The 20135-nt window shown below is 38.5% G+C and overlaps 1 protein-coding gene across 6 annotated transcripts in view; it reads right to left on the bottom strand.

Moving 5' to 3' along the window:
• The window catches only part of KLF12 (KLF transcription factor 12), a 522975-nt gene that overhangs the window by 315508 nt on the left and 187332 nt on the right, over positions 1–20135 (bottom strand). For all 6 annotated transcript variants that reach the window (XR_010409973.1, XM_064585999.1, XM_064586001.1 and 3 more), the window contains exon 3: positions 15664–15753. Coding sequence is in view for 5 of the 6 variants with exons in the window: in XM_064585999.1 (XP_064442069.1) it covers positions 15664–15753 (90 nt within the window). In the remaining variant the exon portion in view is untranslated. The remainder of the gene's footprint in view (positions 1–15663; positions 15754–20135) is intronic.

Genomic DNA, 20135 nt, shown 5'->3' with positions numbered 1-20135 from the left:
CTAGATTAACCAAATCAGATTCAGTCAACTAATCAATAGACAATATTATTTCAATAAATATTTTTCATGAAACATGACAAATGATGAGAATGATTCTTCAAGAATCATTGATTTCCCACGATTATTTCACCTCAGATATTTCTAGCATTTGTTAACTGGCAACCTAGTATTACAGAAAACATCTTTTACTTATTTATTTATTTTTTATTTTTTTAGTTCAAACACAGCTGACACTGAGAAGCAGCTTGATCTTGGGAGAAGTTACTTAACCATTGCTAATTACAACTGGCCTCACTGGTAGAGAGGATCACTGTAGGATTACCAGGAGCGTTTGAGGAGATGATATAAATGATCAAACACATTGTGTCAGTGTTCTTATATGCTACCCTTCGTAGCTATTCCTTTTGGGATATTTAATATTAGGATCATCTTCCAAATAATCTGTGGAGGCTCCTTCATGTTAAGCTACTGCCTACCTAGATCCCTAACAACTTGCACCATAAATGATTGTTTTGAGACTGAATTCACAAATGAATGGGCTTGAAATCAAACAGTTAATATACATAATGCAGTTTGAGCTAAATTAAGTGCTAAATTAGATGGGTAGTGACTATAGGTTAATTCAATAAAAGTGCAGAGAAGAGAGAGATCAATGGGAATATACTTTATGGAAGAGAGATGCTGTGCTGGGACATGCAGGATAACCATGACCAAAATCAGCTACAGGAACAGAGAGGGTATTAGGATGAAGCAACAGCAAGCAGCTAGTAGATATTATATATATTAACTCCTTTATTTCCCAGAAACTCCACAAGGTAGGGACTATTATAATCCCCATTTTATAGATGAAGAAACCGAGAGAGAGATTAACTAGCTTGCTCAGGTCACAGAAAAAAATGTTGGAGCCAGAACATAAATATAGCCAGTCTAGCTCCAGAGTTCACGCACTTAACCAAAGAATCACTGAGCTGAGCCCCAACATATTGAAGCAGGAAAGTGAGTAGACCTCACTGTGGCAGCTGTAAACAGAAAAAAAAAAAAAAAAAAGAATACACTCTGACTAGTTGAATCGGAGAGATAATACATTTTTAAATATCGGCTCAGAAAATCTCTTGGTAGGTCAGAGAAGCATGCTTAAATTCTACATAGCAAGGAACAATACAGGTGGAGGAAAGCCAAACCACATCACAAGTCTCTTCCAGTGAAAATACCACTGTCCCTGTCTTCCAGCATTTGATGCCAGAGCGTCTGTCACAACCTCCTCCGAATAGCCAGACGTTCCCGCCACTGCGCCTACCCCAAGAGCAGTCTTCCCATAAGCAGGCAGCCCTGCATTGCCACCTTCTGCATCCCTCCAGTGCGTCGTACAACTGACTGGCAACGAGTCTATACCCTAGCTGTACAAGTCTAGGAAGTGCAGGGGTTTCTGTTTTTGTTATTTTTAAAGATTCTATTTCAGGGGGATTGGAATCACAATATGGGAAGCCAGCAAAAAGTCAAGATGATAAAAGATGTCAAGCAATCACAAAAGAGCATTACACACTCTGATAACACGCTGAGAAGGTTTGGTGAATCATGTCAGCTACATAAAGTAGGGTCAGATCATGTAGGTACAACTTTACTTCATTTGAAAACAATTTACTCTAACAAAGGCCATAGGTCTCTTAAAATAGCAAGGCATTTTTCAGGGCATAAAGATGATAATTTATATAATTCGAAAACTAGTGATATCAATTACTTGGTGGCTTTCTTCCCTAACTATTTCAAAATGTTATAGCATAACCATATGCATTACTTTTCCTATAAGAAAAAGCAAAGATATTAACTTAAGAAATCAGTCACATTATAGATCATATACTATTTTTGCCTCTCCTAGTTTTCTTACTATTTTTGTAAGGATCATTTTTCAAAACAATGGAAATTTTGAATGGTGGCAATATAACTCTCTTTGTGGAAAGAGAAATTTAAAATATTCACTAGAAAAATTGTTTTGTTTTATGAAATACAAAGTTATTTTTAAACCATTACTCCTTTAACTATCATGGCCATATGTGTTTCTGAACAATATTTCAAATGCCTTCTACAGTAACAAGTGTTTCTAGTTCCGTATGTTTAAGCAAAGTTAGCTATATTTGATGAGTTACAGTACCTCTGAATAAGTCCAAGAATAAAGAACTAAAGACATTATTTTTAAATGTGAATTATGTTAAAGGCAGGTATATAGTAACATAATATCAATATAGGTTTATTGTGTAAACATACAGATGGACAGTACCATTTTTTAATGGATAATGGAGTCTTATGAAACAGTATAACTTTGGAGTATCAAGTCTTTCAAGATCTATGTGAATAACTAGGCATATATTTTAACTTACATACACCATGTCATATACATATATCATTTTATATCATTAAATTAAGAAGAAATTCAAACTACAATAACAACTGCAAGAGCAGTTACTTTGTATTGCTTAATACATAGTGCACTATGTTAAGCCTATGCATACAATTTCATTTATTCTATCTGAATTCCATACCCCTTACTATACCTGAATTTAAATATAGGGAAATGTTTCACCTCCTTCTCAAAAACATTTCTGTAGTTCAAAAACCCTGCAAAGAAATGTGAATATACCCCAAGGAGAATAATCCAAGGAGGAGAGATTAAGGCAACATCTCCACTTATATGTATTTGTGGAATGTCAATGTGGAAATTAAAAGCCGCTGTGGTACAAACCATAAAAGACTCTTAATCTCAGGAAACAAACTGAGGGTTGCTGGAGTGGAGCGGGGTGGGAGGGATGGGGTGGCTGGGTGATGGACGTTGGGGAGGGTATGTACTATGGTGAGCACTGTGAATTGTGTAAGACTGATGAATCACAGACCTATACCCCTGAAACAAATAATACATTATATGTTAATTAAAAAATTTAAAAAAAAAAAGAGGCCACTATGGCAATTAAATTTGGTGGGAGGGAGATAAGAGCAAATGACAGCACATAGTCATGCAATGAGAACAGAAAGAGAGAACTGTCTTTATATCTAATTTATGACTCAATAAAACAATAGACATTAACAGTTTTAGCATATTACTGGTATTTATTTATCATAGTAATAATGATGATGTATATGAAAATCATTTTCCCTTGCAAAGTGGTTGAGGATAAAAAACTGAAACTTCCAACAATATAAGTTTTTATTGGGGTGCCTGGCTGGCTCAGTAGGTAGAGTTTGTGACTCTTGATCTCAGAGTAGAGAGTTCAAGCCCCACGTTGGGGGTAGAACTTAAAAATTTTCAAAACAAAAATAAAAAAAAAATAAGTTTTCATTGAATACAATATTGACTGGGGGGGGAGGGGGGACTTATCCTGTACATGAGAAGATCATGTGTATGGGCCTAAAAACAATGTCCAAACTGTCAGGTCCCTAAAATGTGCCCAAAGCCACTGTACTGTTCATAGAAAATACTTCACCTCAAATGCCTTGCTTGTTCTTTTAGTGAACACAATAATATATTGATGATCCATTTTTAAACCGTCTGAATACTCATCTTCATATGAAATTCATAACAAAACTTGAAGCGACCCAAGAGATGTATTCTACTTCTTGGTTAGAGCTGACTGAGACAAAGGAGGTTAGAGGTTTTAAACCTACAATTGTGTTCATTTCTTTCACACTGAAAACAAAAAAGTATACACCTGGGTTTTAAAAAAAAAAACAAACCTAAGAAAAGTACATTCTTTTTCTTAATTTTAAAGAATAATAAGATTGTCTTATTTAGCAGATATAGGCTTTAAGAGTGAATACTTTCAATCATCATCCTCATGGCTTCACTGAAAAAGATATAATTAGTTACGACAGGAGCACAGCAATGAAACTGAAGTTTGAGAGTTGGAAAGAGGATTGATCATGGGAACTATAAGTCATCTGAACATCAAAGTTCATCTACAATTGACAAGAAGTAGGGGCGCCTGGGTGGCTCAGTTGGTTAAGCGACTGCCTTCAGCTCAGGTCATGATCCTGGAGTCCCGGGATCGAGTCCCGCATCGGGCTCCCTGCTCGGCAGGGAGTCTGCTTCTCCCTCTGACCCTCCCCCCTCTCATGTGCTCTCTCTCTCTCATTCTCTCTGTCTCAAATAAATAAATAAAAAAAATCTTAAAAAAAAAAGAAGTAGATATTCTTTTACTATGAAAATCTTCTGACAATATTCCCTTCAGACAAGAAAAAGGACTAACCAGTGGATCAGAGACAGACTCATTTTTCCACAGTCCATAGACACGACCAGTCAGCAAGATATTAAATTGATCAAACTTTCCACCAGGTGGAATATGCCTTGGTAGCAAAGTATGCATTGTCCTCAGTGATGACTCTGACATAATTTGTAAAGCAGTTAAAAAAAAAAAAAAGCAAGAGTGGACATCTTTATGTTGTTACATATTTATAAAATTCTGGGCTCTCAAGATCCTATGACAGAGACCAAGAAGTTTTCTAGAAGGTGAATCTGGTATGTGGTGTCAGCTCTGCTCCATTAGATTTCCAAAACTGACAGACACACAGTGAAATACAATTTTGCCCATATGATGACAAGGGAATATTTTTGTAATTTCTACCTACTGTTAAATACCTGCAAACATTATTTTATATTAAAACAAACATATAGTAAAAAATGTTTTTTAATCCTATGCAATTAAATGAGAGACCCAAGAGTTCATATTTACTGCAGACTACTGAAATGGTCACGAACCTCTCTAGGTAAATTCGCATTTATTGGCATGCTCAACTAAAACTTTCTGTAAAATCTGCTTAAATCCTTCTTAAACATCAATATTATAGTGGGAATTATTTCATATCGGATTGTTTGCAATGTTCTAGTTACAACAGCTATCAAAGTTGAGCAACAAAGAAAGCTTGCAATAGTGAAAAGATTCTGATTCACAAGACACGGACTCAGTTCCATCCCTGTTACTTACTGGTGGTGTGACCTCAACATACAAGATCTCTGCGATTTTCTTTAGTAATGGGGATGACATTGCATACTCAAGGGTTTACTTAGGTGCAAAAGCATGTAGAACTGTTATGTCCTATAAATAAATGATCTTATCATTATGCGATGTTCCACTTTATCTCGGCTATATTCCTTTTTCTGAAGTCTATTTTGTCTAATATTAATACAGGAACCACAGTTTTGTTTTTGTTGTTGTAATTTAGGATATACATATCTTTTTCTATCCTTTTACTTTCTGTTTGTTTAAAAGAATGTTTAGTATAGATTTATTATGTTCCTGGAAGAAAATATCCTAAACTATTAACAACTTTTATTGCAAGATAATGTGATCATGCCTTTAATTTCATCTTGAAAAGTTTTTTTATATATTTAAATTCTTTAATAATAAAAATGTTATCAGACATAAGAATTCCATTGTCTGATATGGAGAAGGACAAGCCTTGTCCACAATCAACAAGATAGGGATGACCTACACCCAAGTGACTTCACGTTTCACACAAAACTTCTTCCTCCAGAGTCAGAAGAAGGGTGTTGTTAAAGCCAACATTTATTTAAGAAGTATCTATTGTAAGTAAAAATAGGGCCATTTACTCACACATGGTTGTTGCTATAACAAGCAGGCTTTTTAAAAAGTCAAGTCCCATGTGAGGCCATTTGAAATGATTTCTGCTGAAGTCTTCCTTCAGCCACTCGGTTCAATAATCCATACAAGCTCTCTGGTACAGTTATGAATCATCAGTTCTCTGGGCTTTTAAACTTATTTTTACAGGCGCCTGGGTGGCTCAGTCGTTAGGCGTCTGCCTTCGGCTTGGGTCATGATCCCAGGGTCCTGGGATCGAGCCCCGCATCAGGCTCCTGGGATCGAGCCCCGCATCAGGCTCCCTGCTCAACAGGAAGCCTGCTTCTCTCTCTCCCACTCCCCTTGCTTGTGTTCCCCCTCTTGCTGTGTCTCTGTCAAATAAATAAATAAAATCTTTAAAAAAAAAAAAAACACTTATTTTTATTTTTAATTGAGGTAATGAACACAAAATATAAAATTTGCCCGCAACCATCTCTATATGTGCAGGTCAGTAGCGTTAACCACATTTACATTGCTCCATAACAGACCTTTTTTCATCTTGCAAAACTGAAACTACACCATCAAACAACTGCCCACATCCCAGTCCACCAAACCCCTGACAACCACCATTCTCTTTTCTGCTTCATGATTTTGTCTACTCTTGATTCTATCCTGTTACTCACTACGTACCTGTATCTTTATATTTAAAGAAAACATCTTACAGGTGGCGTGTAGTTAGGTCTTGCTTTTATTCCCAAGCTGACAATCTATCTTTTTAAATGGAGTGCTTAAACTCTTTCTGTTCCACACAATTATCTACATATAATGTTTAAATGTACCAACTTGCTCTTTGTTTTCTATTTCCCCTATCTGCTCTTTGTTCATCTTTCCTCTTTCCTGCCTTCATTCAGAGAAAATGGAGTATTTTTAAAAATGCTTCTCGTTCTGGGGGCGCCTGGGTGGCTCAGTTGGTTAAAAATGCTTCTCGTTCATTTCCACCGTTGGTTTATTAACTACATTGGCTGTTTTACTGTGTGTGTGTTTGCTTTAGAATTTACAACATACATCTTTAACTTAATACCATCTCCCTTCAAATAATACCATATCCGATGGTATTATTTCCTTCCATGCCCCCATCTCTGTGCAACTGCTGTTGCTCATTCAATATGTTATAAACTCCACAATGTGTTGTTATGTTTGCTTTGCATAATTTTCTCTTAAAAAGATTTTTTACGGGCGCCTGGGTGGCTCAGTCGTTGAGCGTCTGCCTTCGGCTCGGGTCATGATCCCAGGGTCCTGGGATCGAGCCCCGCATCGGGCTCCTTGCTCAGCAGGAGGCCTGCTTCTCCCTCTCCCACTCCCCCTGCTTGTGTTCCCTCTCGCGCTGTATCTCTCTCTGTCAAATAAATAAAATCTTTAAAAAAAAAAAAAAGATTTTTTACATCTTTTATATTTGCCTATATACTTACCATTTTGAGTGCTCTTAGACATTTCCTTGTGCAGATCCAGATTTCTATCCAGTGTCCTTTTCCTTTTACCTAAGTAAGTGACTTTCTTCTGTCTTGCATGGTATCTGATAAGAAGTCTGATTTTTGCGCCTTTGTATACCAGATATATTCCCCTCTTCTCCACTGGCTGCTTTTAAGACTGTTCTTCATTACCTGTTTCCAGCAATTTGATTATTTTATGCTTTGGTGTGGTTTCTTCTGCTTGGGGCTAATTGAATTTCTTGGATATGTGGGTTTTCCTCTTATTTGGATAATGTCCAGCCATAAGTTCTTCAAATAATTTTTACTGACCCTGCCTATCCTGACAGTTCCATTGTACATATGGTAGACTACTTGAGATTGTTCCACAGGTCACAGAGGTTTTGTTCATTTTGTCTTTTTTTCTGTCTGATCAATCCAATCAATTATGATCAATTGCCAGATAGTGGAATCTTTACATTATTGAAGGCTAGATCTTGTGTACCTCCTGGTAGAGTGCTGGATTTTGCTCTGGCATAATTAAGTAACTTCCAGGTCAGTTTGACACTTTCAGGGTTTGCTTCTCATGTCCTTCATGACAAAACCCAGTCCAGACGACTGTAGGATGAATTCAGCCCCATTACTAACCTGTGGCCCTTCTGAGACCCCTACCAAATGCCCCCATGTACAAAGGGGTCTCTCCATTCTGGTCTGTGGGAACTGTATGTGAGCCCTAAGAATTGCTCCAGAGGGGCACCTGGGTGGCTCAGTCAGTTAAGCATCTGACTTTGGCACAGGTCATGATCTCAGGGTCCTGGGATTGAGCCCAGAGTCAAGCTCTGCACTCAGTGGGGAGTCTGCTTGTCCCTCTCCCTCTGCCCCTCCCCCATACTTATGTGTGCATGCTCTCTCACATGCTCTCCCTCTTTCTGTCTCTCCCCCTCAAACAAATAAAATCTTTAAAAAAAAAAAAAAACTGTTCCACCTATTGCCTTCCTTGTTCTTTCCTTGTTTTCCTCCACGCACAGGTAGATCATTACTTAGCCAAACCCTTCTGAGAGGCCCACTTTTGAGGATCTCTGGAGCTCTCTCCATACAATTCCTTCCTCTCTGTTATTGTTCCCCTTAAAAACCAGTTGCCTTGGGGCGCCTGGGTGGCTCAGTCGTTAAGCGTCTGCCTTCGGCTCAAGTCACGATTCCAGGTCCTGGGATCGAGCCCCACATCGGGCTCCCTGCTCGGCGGGAAGCCTGCTTCTCCCTCTCCCACTCCCCCTGCTTGTATTCCCTCTCTCGCTGTGTCTCTCTCTGTCAAATAAATAAATAAAATCTTCAAAAAAAAAAACCAGTTGCCTTGACCTTTCCCAAGTTCCCATCCCTGCCCGCCTAACTCAGTGGCTGCTAGGCCCTATTTGGGTTCTTTCCCCTGCTTTGCCTTTAGGCAGAAGGCTAAGGCACTAGCAAAGTTCACCTCCTTTTCTGCCCTACTCCCAAGGATCACATTCTTAACTGCCTGTTGTTGCTCAATATGTAAAAACATTTCATATATTTTAGTCTGGCTTTCTAGTTATTTATGGTACGAGGTCAATTCCCATAGCAATTAATCCCCCGTGGTCCAAAGCAAAAGTCCCCCAAGGGTTAAATAAGCTATAATCACAGTTATAAGCTGTGAATCAGTATGCAAATATTAGCACATGAAAACACATCTAGATAAAGAGCAACTCTTGCCTCATGGTCCAGATTTTGTTTTTGAAATTCTACCACAAAGACCAGTACACGAAGGCACACACAATCATGCATTAGCAGAAATATTCCAGGGAGGTTAATTTTCCCTCAACTTGAAGCTTCCAAATTACTCAGAGCATGAAATCTCTTTAAGAAGTGTTCCTTTTTACAAAGCACTGACCCTATAAAAATGCAAATGACTCCCGGAAAGAATAGCACTTTACATTTTCCTCAATTAAGGAGACTCCAGTTAGAACCGGTCATCTGTGGGTACCCTGAGCCATCACAGCACCAAGGGTTGGGAGTGGAGGAGAATTAAGCAGAAGGAGAAAGTACATTGCTTAACGGGAAAGAAGGAGGGCAGAATTATCAACTTCATAGCTTTGCCCAGGGCAGCCCCCAAGGGAAAGGATTTGTCTGCCTGCTATATTTCCCTTGGGTCCTATCTGTAATTACTATCACAGCTCATTGATTTTCAATTCCTTCTATTAATACATTTATTGGCCATTCTGACATTATTAAAATCAGTCCAACTCTGCTTCTTTAGCGGAGGATAGCTCTTCCTAAAAATGAGTTTTGCAAGTACAGATATTTTTTCCTGCCCCCCCCTTTTTTTTTAAATGGTCTTCTTGGATTAGGAATAACACAGCTTCTGCATGTTTTCCTTTGAAGTCAGGGAGTGACAGGCAAAGATTTCACTACAGATCAAAGGTTCTCAAGCAGTGGGTCATTGGAGAATATTAAATGATAAGCAAATTCATATGTCTAAGATAATTCTACAAATTTACTAGCTCCGCTAGCTTCTGTTCCACAGTAGGGGGGGTAATAATGAGCTTCTGTTAAAGGGCACTGCAAGTGGCAGTTTTACAATGCGTTTTCTTCTCTTCTGATAAAGTAATTAAAGTAACACTGTCTTGCTAAGCTTTTACACACAGATATATATTAAACCTTTTATGTTAAATTAAACATACAGTTTTACTGAGGAAAAGAAAAAGGTTTGTTGTTGGGTTTTTTTTTTCTCTCTCTCTCTAAAGCTACTAAATTTTAATGTAACTGCCTGTCTTAAACATTCCATAGCACATGTCTAGGTGCAGCTACAATATTTGCACCAGTCTATTTCTTTATTAAGCCTAAAGATTGGGGTCTTTTCCAAAATAGCACCTGTCTCAAAATCCTCAATATTCTACAGTCTGGCCCTGGCTCTCACTTACAATAAATAGCATCCGAATCACTATTTATTGAGCCCTGCCTAGCTATAAGCTCCTTGTACTGAGATGATGAGGAATAATGAGAGGCATAAAGCAAAACTCCATTCTACAGGAAGGTACACTATAGTTGACTTAATGGTGCTAGTCAGTCCTTTGTGATACAGAAATGTCTTCCCCGCCTTGTTATGAATGCCCTGCAGAATGCTTTGCAAAAGTTACTGCAAGCTGCCTCTAGGAAAAGGACCATCACTCCCTTCTGTCCTTTTTTTCTTTTCAAGATTTTATTTATTTATTTGACAGAGAAAGAGAGAGAGAGAGAGCACAAGCAGGGGGAGCAGCAGAGGGAGAGGGAGAAGCAGGCTCTCTGCTGAGCAGGCAGCCCGATGCGGGGCTCAATCCCAGGACCCTGGGATCATGACCTGAGCTGAAGGCAGACACTAACCTACTGAGTCACCCAGGCGCCCCTCTTCTGTCCTATCTCTAAAATTAAGGAGCTCATAGGAATCCCTGGCCTGACGTTTTCTGGTACTAAGCCATGGAGGATACAATTAAATCTGTCTGCTGCCACACCTGCATCCTTCGGGGCTCCACAGCTGTGGTCAAGTGGCATGGGGCTTTGTCCCCCAGCGGAACACACAAGGGTCTTTTACGACCCAATCACTGACTGCTCGGAACACTTAAAACTGGCAAAACACCCAATGTCTTTCTCCCTCTCTCTGCTCCACTCTTGCTACCACTCTCTACCTAAAGGCCCATGGCTCAGAAATGCACCTGCCCTCAGGGGAAGGGAGAGGAGGGGTAACCACAGGCCTGAGCACGGCTGTGGCTGGGGGAGGGACTCGGGTCAGCTCCTTACCCGCACTCAGAGAACAGTGAGGGGGGCTGGGTGAGGCATGTTTCCTGCAGGACTCCCTCTGACGATGAATTTTTCTGTTTTTATGTAGAGGGCTTCTTCTCTTTTTTAAACATTTTACTTTCAAGAATCTCAAATATATACAAAATTAGGCAGAACGGTTACACGAGGCCCCCCCCCCCCCCCCGGTACCGGTTGTGTAGCTTCAATAATGATGGACTCCTGGCCAGTCTTAGTTCATCTTTCTCCCCATCCATTCTGCCCTCCCGCCTCACTTTGCAGCAAATCCCAGACACCTAATCATCTCACCTGTAAATATAGCGGTAAGTTATCTCAGAAGTGTACAAACTCAGAACTCCTTTTTTAAAAAATTGTGGCCAGATACCACTGTCACACCAAAATAGGATGTCATTTTTGTGTTAATATAATCATTGATTTCTGGCTCCATTATCCCATTTTTTATGTGATAAAATCTAATCAGAATTTGGAATATTTCTCCAGATACGCTTAAATAAAAATTCAAATAAAAAATAAGGGTTGCACTTGGAGATTTACCTTAAATCTTCTTTTACAATTCTAAATGAATCCAGATGTTTAATCTCTACTAAATACGGTATGAGACTTGCATCCATAGAAACTGAAACAATGGGGCCCTTTTTATTCCTGCTTTTCTTAAAAGGGAGAACATTTATTCAGCACCCACCGCATGCAGGCAGGCTCTTAGGAGGCTGCAGTTCACTTCACTTCCCAGAAGAGGAGAAATAGGTAGATAGAGACCAAGGGGACCCACACGGCTGGCCCTTGGCAGAGTGAACATCTGAACTTGGGTCTGTCCCCTTTTGAAGTCTATGTATCTCTACCTCCACACACAGGTAGCTTCCTTGTGGTAGGACTGTTAAACTCCCAATGGGAAATGCTTTTTCTCACTCCTGGCCCATTACCAGACTCAAAGAATGTCAGATGGAACTTGGGCCAGTCTTAACACCCCCACTGTACAGATGAGGACATAGAGGCCTGGAGCTATGAAGTCACTTCCCAAAGCCATTCAAGCTGGTGAGCTGCAAGGCCAGGAACAAAAATCACATACATTTTATGTCTTTGAGGCAGTACCCTTTCTCTGTCACCGCCTTATCTCTGGGTGGAATCGTTCCAGTCCTCTTCCTCCTGCTTTAGTCCTTTGCTTAATAACATGTTAGAACATCCAAAGGCTGACAGCATCTGGGAAGCTCTTTTAACAGCAGGACACAAGCACCAAAGGTCACAGTCAAAGTCATTCCAACCCTCCTTGCTGTGCCCCTGAAGCGTATCACAAGAGCTCACGTCCTTCCCACGGATTGCTCGGCAGCATGTGCTGCGTTACCGACAAGCCCGAAGAAAACTGAAGCCACATTTCAAGAGACTACAATAATAATCTTCTTAGGTATCATAAAACTAAGGATGCAGGAGTCACAGAATTCCAAACAGAAGGCGGGCACACAGAGTTGGTGTCCATATGTTACTGTACCTGTTCAGTTCACATAGCTACAAGATGAACACCATGCCACCAATGAGAATGTCTGTTTCCAACATTTCCAATTTTTATTTTTTTGTTCACAACAACCCTAGGAAGTTGACAGAGCGGGTTTATAACGAGCTAATGACTGGTTTCATATTTTTTCACCATGCCAGTTATAATGCCCAGACAAGCAAAACATGTATTTCTTAACCACTCGCCAGGTGCCAGGACCTACAAGAAAAATACAGGAAACAATTCTTGTCCTCTAAGAGCTTACAATCTGATTGAAGAGCTATGACCACCTTCACACACCATAAAACTATTAAGAGAATGAGGCAAGGCAGCCAGAACTTTTCAGAGAAGAGAGAAAGCAGAGTGGCAAACCTAGACCCATTCCACAGTCTTTCTTCCAGCTCCGAAATGTGGTCATTGGGTCCTGAATTCCTTGGAAGGCTGGGGGGATATGTATAGACCAGCTGACAGGGACTATTTATAGCCAGGAGAGGAGAACGGACATATGCGTGAGCGCTGCACTGAAAAAGGAGGGCCATGTAAGGTAGTGTATCTTTACAATGCCGCCCGGGGCCTGAAAGACACAAAAAACTTTTCTTCCCCCAAAGACTGGACGTTTAATGTCTATGTCCTAAAAACACCCTTGAAATTAGGTCTTCCAGAGTGATTACAGAATCCAATCCTTGACATCAAGCTCAGGCTTTCTCATTCATTGTTGTGATGCACAGATTCATTTCTATAACTTTGTGTTCCTTGTTAGTAATATCTCACATCTTTTTCAGAAGCCCATAATCACACATAGGATTATCTTAATTTCACCACTGTTTACAGTTTCTTACAAAAATAATCAAACTTCAACCAGCTTTTAACAGGAAATGAGGAAAGAGTCCTATAAGACGGAAATAAGGAAATGTTTAGAATTCTAGTATTCCTTATCTAACTAAAATAGTTCTGGTTCTGAAGTGATACCATATATCACCCATCCCCGTTATACCCCAATTAAAAACTCCAGTAAAATGACCAAAAGCGAAGTTCCCTAAAAGTCTAGATTTCATCCCTAATTTTAAAGAAGAATGGATTTGAAATATTATAAATGACTAAATACAAATTACTGTACTCCATAAATAATTAGGTCATAATACATTTCATTAAACACTGGGCTGCTTCTCTTAAAGCTTTACTGTAAAAGAGAACAAAATTATATCTGCCATATATTTAAGAAGTACATACAAAGCTTAGGAAAAGAATAAAATCAAGTTTCTACTTGCCTTCAACATGCACAATCTAAATTAGGGTTAAAATACTAACAACAGCTCCACTCACAAGGAGGAAAATTGATTTTAATGACTAAGCATTAAGTAAAACCTATGAACCTACCATTTTCCCTGTCCCTATCTGAGGGCAGTAAATAATGTCTAGAAGTAATGTGGCATGAGGTTCGTATTCACAATGTAAAACCCCTGGGAATCCTGGCTTTTGTTTTTTGTGCATCTAAATCCTTCATGCCAACCTTACCTTACCCCTGAAAACTGACAGTAAAGGAGAAGTATCCTGACATCCTCAAAGATTCCCAGAGCTAATAACAACGATACACCACCCTGGCTCCGACCAGTGGCGCGAGTAATACTCTCTGTACTTCTCTGCCTTCCTCCAACATGCATGACTTGAGTAGATTTACTGCTATTCAAGTTGAAGAACATCTCGTGAAATAAAAGCAACAATGTGGAATATACCACTCTTTCACTTTTCCATCAGCGACGGAAAAACATTATCCTCTGTAAATGAGACACTCTGGTCTGTGTGGTGTGTTCAACTTAAACACGTGGTGTGTAGAAATGTATCTTATGAAACTGATGCTCATGCACTTAGATTAAGAAAACAGAAATTCCAAAGAAATAAAACAAATCCTTCTTATGTTAGGTTCAACAGCAAAGGTAAAAACTACTTGGCTTGGAAGACATAGAGTTTAACTTGGTGAGTAGGCTAGAAAATCCAGGTGAACACAGGACTTTTTCTGAAGCCTTGTCTACAATGAACAAGTAATACCAATCGCCACCACACGGTGTTTTCGGCCACGATGCTCCGCTAAGTGTTAGGTCGAACCTATGTGAGTCTGTCGTCATGTCATGCACAGAACGGAGAAGGTGTGTTATTGGCTGACGTACCCCACAAAGTTCACTGCAGAGCTACAACAATCAACACAGAATATAAACTGTTTCAGACACAGGCTTAGCGTGAAGAAGAGAACTATGCATTGAGATGCAATACATCTCGCCACAGATTGTTCAGGGATGGGGAAGTTATTGGAGAAACCCTCTACATGCTACCATCTGGATTCATGCCCTCAGTTCCTCATTATGAAGTCCCTCTCATACATCAGCATCCGAACCCCTTGAATGGAGTCCCACATGAACTCACGCACACAGATTTCTTAAGTGAAATTTTATTTACATTTAAAATGTCTTCTGGTTGCTCACTTACAAAACACTGCCAATGTTTTGCTTTTTCTTTTTGGTAAGAGATACATTAATAAGATTAAGATTAAATATTTACTTAATTTACCCTTGTTTCGGACATCTGTAGTGTCTCAGTGGTTGTGAGTTAGTAACACAGGTAGGCAGTGTGCCCTCGGGCACGCGGTCTGTGCTTTCTCACTTAGATACAAAACGGGGTCAGCCAATGCTGCAAGCAGTCATATTGCCCTTATTATAATTTTAACTAGCGAAGCTACAAATGTTAACAATTACAAAATCACCTAAGTTCTTTTAAAAAAGAAATCCAGCTGTGTCCTTAAGTCTTCATATTTTCACTAGCCATGCGTTAAATGTCAATTTTGCTATGTATTGTTATATAAGTCTTCTTTCGCTTTATTTGCATTTCAAACTCACCAACTTAAATTTCATCAACTGTCCTTTAGTTCTCATGGTATATAAAAGGGTAAATACAAATGTCACAAGAAAAATCAATCCAACAAACAGGAACATTCCCATACCTGTACTCCATAACTTCCTAAGAAAGAAACAAGCCATTTTGGCATGGAGGTTATATTCCTATCTTATTTTTTAATAATTCCTCTTTGCTTTGGATTTTTATTAGCTTTTCAAAACCTTCACTAACTTAAATAAAACCATATGGTTCTTATAAGGTCACTGTGTCTTCCTAGTTTCAGGAAGTTGTCTTTTCCAAGTTAGTAATGTTTGAGGTTGCAAATGGATGAGGATCAACCAGTCTCAGATGATCTTTACTTGAGAGAAAAAAGCATAGGCCAGCAAACGTCAAGATGCTCTGGAAATGACTGCCGCTATCATAAAGAGAAGAGGGTGCGGCATCATTGGAAACTTACCCCTTGTTCAGATTCCAAAAGCTCTGTTTTGACTCTGACTGACGGCATCCCATCAAGCATTAACATTCTGTTCTCAAAGGTGTTGATATTCTGAGAGTAAAAACAGAGAGAGAGAGAGGGAAAGTCAGCTATAAAGCATTCAAATGAGGGCATCTGGTAGACTCTTCCTTCATAGTAGTACATTTAGTACTGCTAACCTAATTTTTTTTAACAATGAAGTATAATTAAATGAATATCAGCATAACCAATTATCCCCCCATTCTGAACTATCATTTGAAATAATGACCAAGAAGTTGAATTAATCAGTCTGATTCTCTGACCTCTGGGTTGGAGGTCAGACTATAATAAACTGAAGTAAAGAAACCTTAACATTAATTTATATGGGGCTGGAACAATTCATCACACTTTTGCAACAGTGGAAGGAAAGAGAAGGATGTTTCCTTCTTCCTTAGTTCCAGAGGTTGTATGTGTGCAGAAATCCACAAAGGAGAAAAAGATAAAAAATGACCGTACGCTCATATTATCGTCAAAGTCTAAATAATTTTAAAAACAAGATAATATAATTCTAGACACTGAACTTCGGTATGGCACTTCAGATCAAAGGAAAATTTCTATGTATTGACCCCAAACATCTATTTCAAAAACAACTCATATAAATTTTGGATTGAGAGTGAATTTTTAAGCTCAAGTCACAACCAAAAAATAAGTAACAATTTGTTTTCTATTTTGGTATGTGTTTGGCTGAATTTACCACTTCTTGAAGGAGAACCTTATTTCTATTGTGACTCACTAGAATTTCAAACAATATTTATGAAAAGATTAAATCAAGGTTATTCTCTACTAATTTTCACTGCTTTGGGGATTTTCTAAAGTCAATAACCTATGAAGGGAGTTCGAAAGACACTTACTATTGCTTGCTTCAGGCCAAAATCACGTTTTAAAAAATGTTTAGAATGTCAAATTTACCTTCATCTACTGACCAAACTAAGAAACTGAAATGACTAAGTTTGAGTTTTTAGAATGGCTCCTTTGCTCAATCATAGAATGTAAGCACATGACTCTAAAGTGGTCTCCTAAAAAAAAAAAAAAAAAAGAGAGAGAGATCTGTTTCTAAATATTTTGCCTACCTTTGATGACAAAGGTTAGTAGCATTTCTAAACCTTCAGGTTTCTGCCTCTCACATAGTTGCTTTTCTATCAAATAGTTAAATAAAAACAACTCCCACTTTGATAAATCATAAATGTTTTTATTACCAAATAATACCAACAGAGTGCAGTATAGTAAAGCTCTAATTATCTCTATTTCTTGCCACTCCTTTTTGTTTTAAGAAAAATAAGAAATAAAATTTATAGGGCCTCTTATCAGAAATATTTGCTCTGAGACATCAACAAGAAGAAAAGGCAAATTTACTCTAGAGCTAACTAATGAGCATTTAAAAATTCCATGCTACCTAGTCTATTATGTAATAAAAAGGAAAGAAACTACTGTCAGATTCTTTTCTTAGAAATGCGCAATATTATTAAAACTGGCAGGATGTATTTTTCTAAATTTGTGCTTTTGACTTGTCCATATTTTTTAGGCATTTTGCATCCTAATAGCTTCGAGCAGAAAGAACTGTGGAATCCCTGGCAAGCTCAGTTAATGTGTTCCAAGCTTTAAATCCTTTCATGGAGGCTGGTGAGTTGCTTACACATCAGGCATGGATCTCAAATCCTAACGTGTCACTTGCTTCCGTGGTTGGAAGCAGCCAGCTTGGCTCGCAACCACCCAGTTTCAAGAAAGCCTTCCTGCAGCCGGCCAGCCCTCCACGCCCCTGCCCTTCACAGCAGCCAGAAATCTACCCTAACAAAGTATCCCGTAGGCTGTTTGGTTGGTAGACAATGAAGAATGAGTTGATATTGCTTCCTACCCCGGAGGAGGTCTTGCCCAGAGGAAAAGGGAAGATGCCTTGCAAAGGCAGGGAAAAGACAAAGAGCGATTCTGGAAAGACAGGTTTAATGAACTGGTTGGAATCTGATTAGAGGCTAATGTCCCTCTTAGTGCTTTGTACCAATTTACAGCTGATAGACTTTAACCATACTCCTCACAGGCTGTGATAAACTCATTAGTTTAAAAAATGCAAGCCAACCAGAGTCTTTGAAGTTAAAAACTGATAAATCATGAAAACCTGACTGGGCCCACGTTCCATTTAGCACATTTAAATATCACTGTATTTTCATGATTTTTTTTATTGTTATTCTTGAATAATCCTACATGTGTTAAAGACAGGATGTACATTTTAGTTTCATATAAAAGTGGAAAAATAAAACACCTCTCGAGAGTTTTTTTAAGAAATTAAGTTTTCCTTGGAAATATGTCTCTTTCCATGATTTTCCAGGATCATCCACAGCCACAACCAAAATAAACACCATGAATAACAATGCTCACAGCTAAGAAACCAATCCTTCACTATTAAACTCAACTAATGCAGATTCAATTTATATATATGCCTAAAAGCAATACTGTAAATATACATAAAGCATATTAATCTCTACATTCATGATTTTAATCCTGTTTAGTATATACATAAGCACTGAGCATCACACGATATTCCACACCATTCAGAAAAGGGTATGGGTTTTATGGAGCGCATGGTAATTGTACAGCATTGAGGATATAGTTCCTGGGACAAAATATCGATAGATTTATCTCCCTAAGCTAAAATCAGATACATACAATCTCAGTTGACTGTAGACTTTAAATATATAATAAGCTCTAATAATTTGAAATTGCTGTCAAACATATCTTGCCATGATCTTAATCAAAACACATTTGCTGTGGAATCAATAGCTCAATTGATTCCCAAGAGGCAAATAAAATTACACAGTCATCAATTTTAGTAACATCGTACTCTTTGTATATTTATGTTGTAATGAACATTTTGATATTATACAACTCTGTATAATTTATATATGTGTATGTATATATACATGTACACACACGTGTATACATTTACAGTGCTTACTTTGTATGAGTACATTTTATTAATTAAAGCAAAAGTTAACCATCAGATTTATTAGCTGGTTATTGACCAATTACATGTGCACTGAATGAGAATGGTACTCTGGACTTTCCTGTTTGCCAAATAAGATTTGGCAACACAGAAGTCCAGCTGATAGTAGCTCTCCTAGTCAAAACCAGGACAAGCACAACCTTCAATGATCCTAACATCTCAAAATATTTTGAATGGAATGTGCAGGAAGCATACGGACCAATGCTCAATGATCATCTCATAAAAACAGAATGAATGGGGGTGGGACTTTCCCATGGCAATTACTAGAATTTGTCCTCCTATTCCCAAAATGCAAGCCTTTTCTTCACCCTCCTCCTGACCAGGGGCCATCCAGTTCTTTGGAGAAAACATAATTGTTTTATCATAACCCCAAAACTTGTGCTGAAACACAAGAGAATCAGTGAATTCATCTTGCTTTATACAGGTAAGAATCAACAAACCTAAGAGATTAGAATTACACACGGCCAATAGTTTCAAATGTCTATCACTATACAACAAATCACATCATCACATAAAAAAATCATTTTATTATTATCTTGGTAACAAACAAAATAACAACACAAAATATTTGCATATTTATTAAGGACCAGACCTTGTACTAAGGGATTCTCATTTAGTCCTTACAGCAACCCAGGAAGTCAATGCTATATTCTCGAAAGATGAGACATCTGAGATACAAGGAGGTTAAATTGGCCAAGGACTCAAGATAACCAAGGGGGTACAGCTCTGTTCCAAACCAAGTCTCCCTCTCCCCATCCCCCATCCTTCCTCCTTCTCTTCCCTCCTCCCTACCTTAGCGCCCCCCCCACCCCGCCCCATCTCTCTCTCTCTCTCTCTCTCTCTTTTCTTCTCCTCTCTCTCCCTCTCTTCTCAGGAACTCTGGAAACTCCATTAACAGCTCCTCTCAGGACTGAGCTAATTTGAATTGAATGTGCAACTTCTGCTCACTGGTGAGTATCAACATTTTGGGGAATATCAATAAGAGGTCAAATAAGCCATGGTTTCAAAGTGATTTCCTTTTTTTTTTTCCTCCCCTTTAAATTAAACTTTCAACATATTTTCTTAGCTTGATGAGATTATGCATCCTATCCTAGAAATACCTCATATTTAGCAAGTCAAACCCATCCTGATTACAACATCCAGAAAAATCTATGGTAATCTCATCTGCAATCCAGTGTTTTGAAAATATTCATATACCCTTGGTAGCTCATTCAATATTTACACAGCAGTTTCATGCACTTAGATGATACAGGAACTTTACTCTCTACATTTGATATTCAAGAGAGATACATCTGGGCATCACATTTAATTTATAATCTCTTAGATAACCATATTGGCAAAACTAAGAGCTAAACTAGAGACCTACTGGAACTCTCAACTTAAATCCCCTTCAGCGGTTTCAATGATTCATATATATATT

The sequence above is a fragment of the Mirounga angustirostris genome, unplaced genomic scaffold (genome assembly GCF_029215605.1).
Source record: "Mirounga angustirostris isolate CCGP_5_RB_7025 unplaced genomic scaffold, mMirAng1.0.hap1 SCAF_3, whole genome shotgun sequence".
In the NCBI taxonomy this organism is placed as follows: domain Eukaryota; kingdom Metazoa; phylum Chordata; class Mammalia; order Carnivora; family Phocidae; genus Mirounga; species Mirounga angustirostris.
This window is presented reverse-complemented; position numbering and strand designations above follow the sequence as displayed.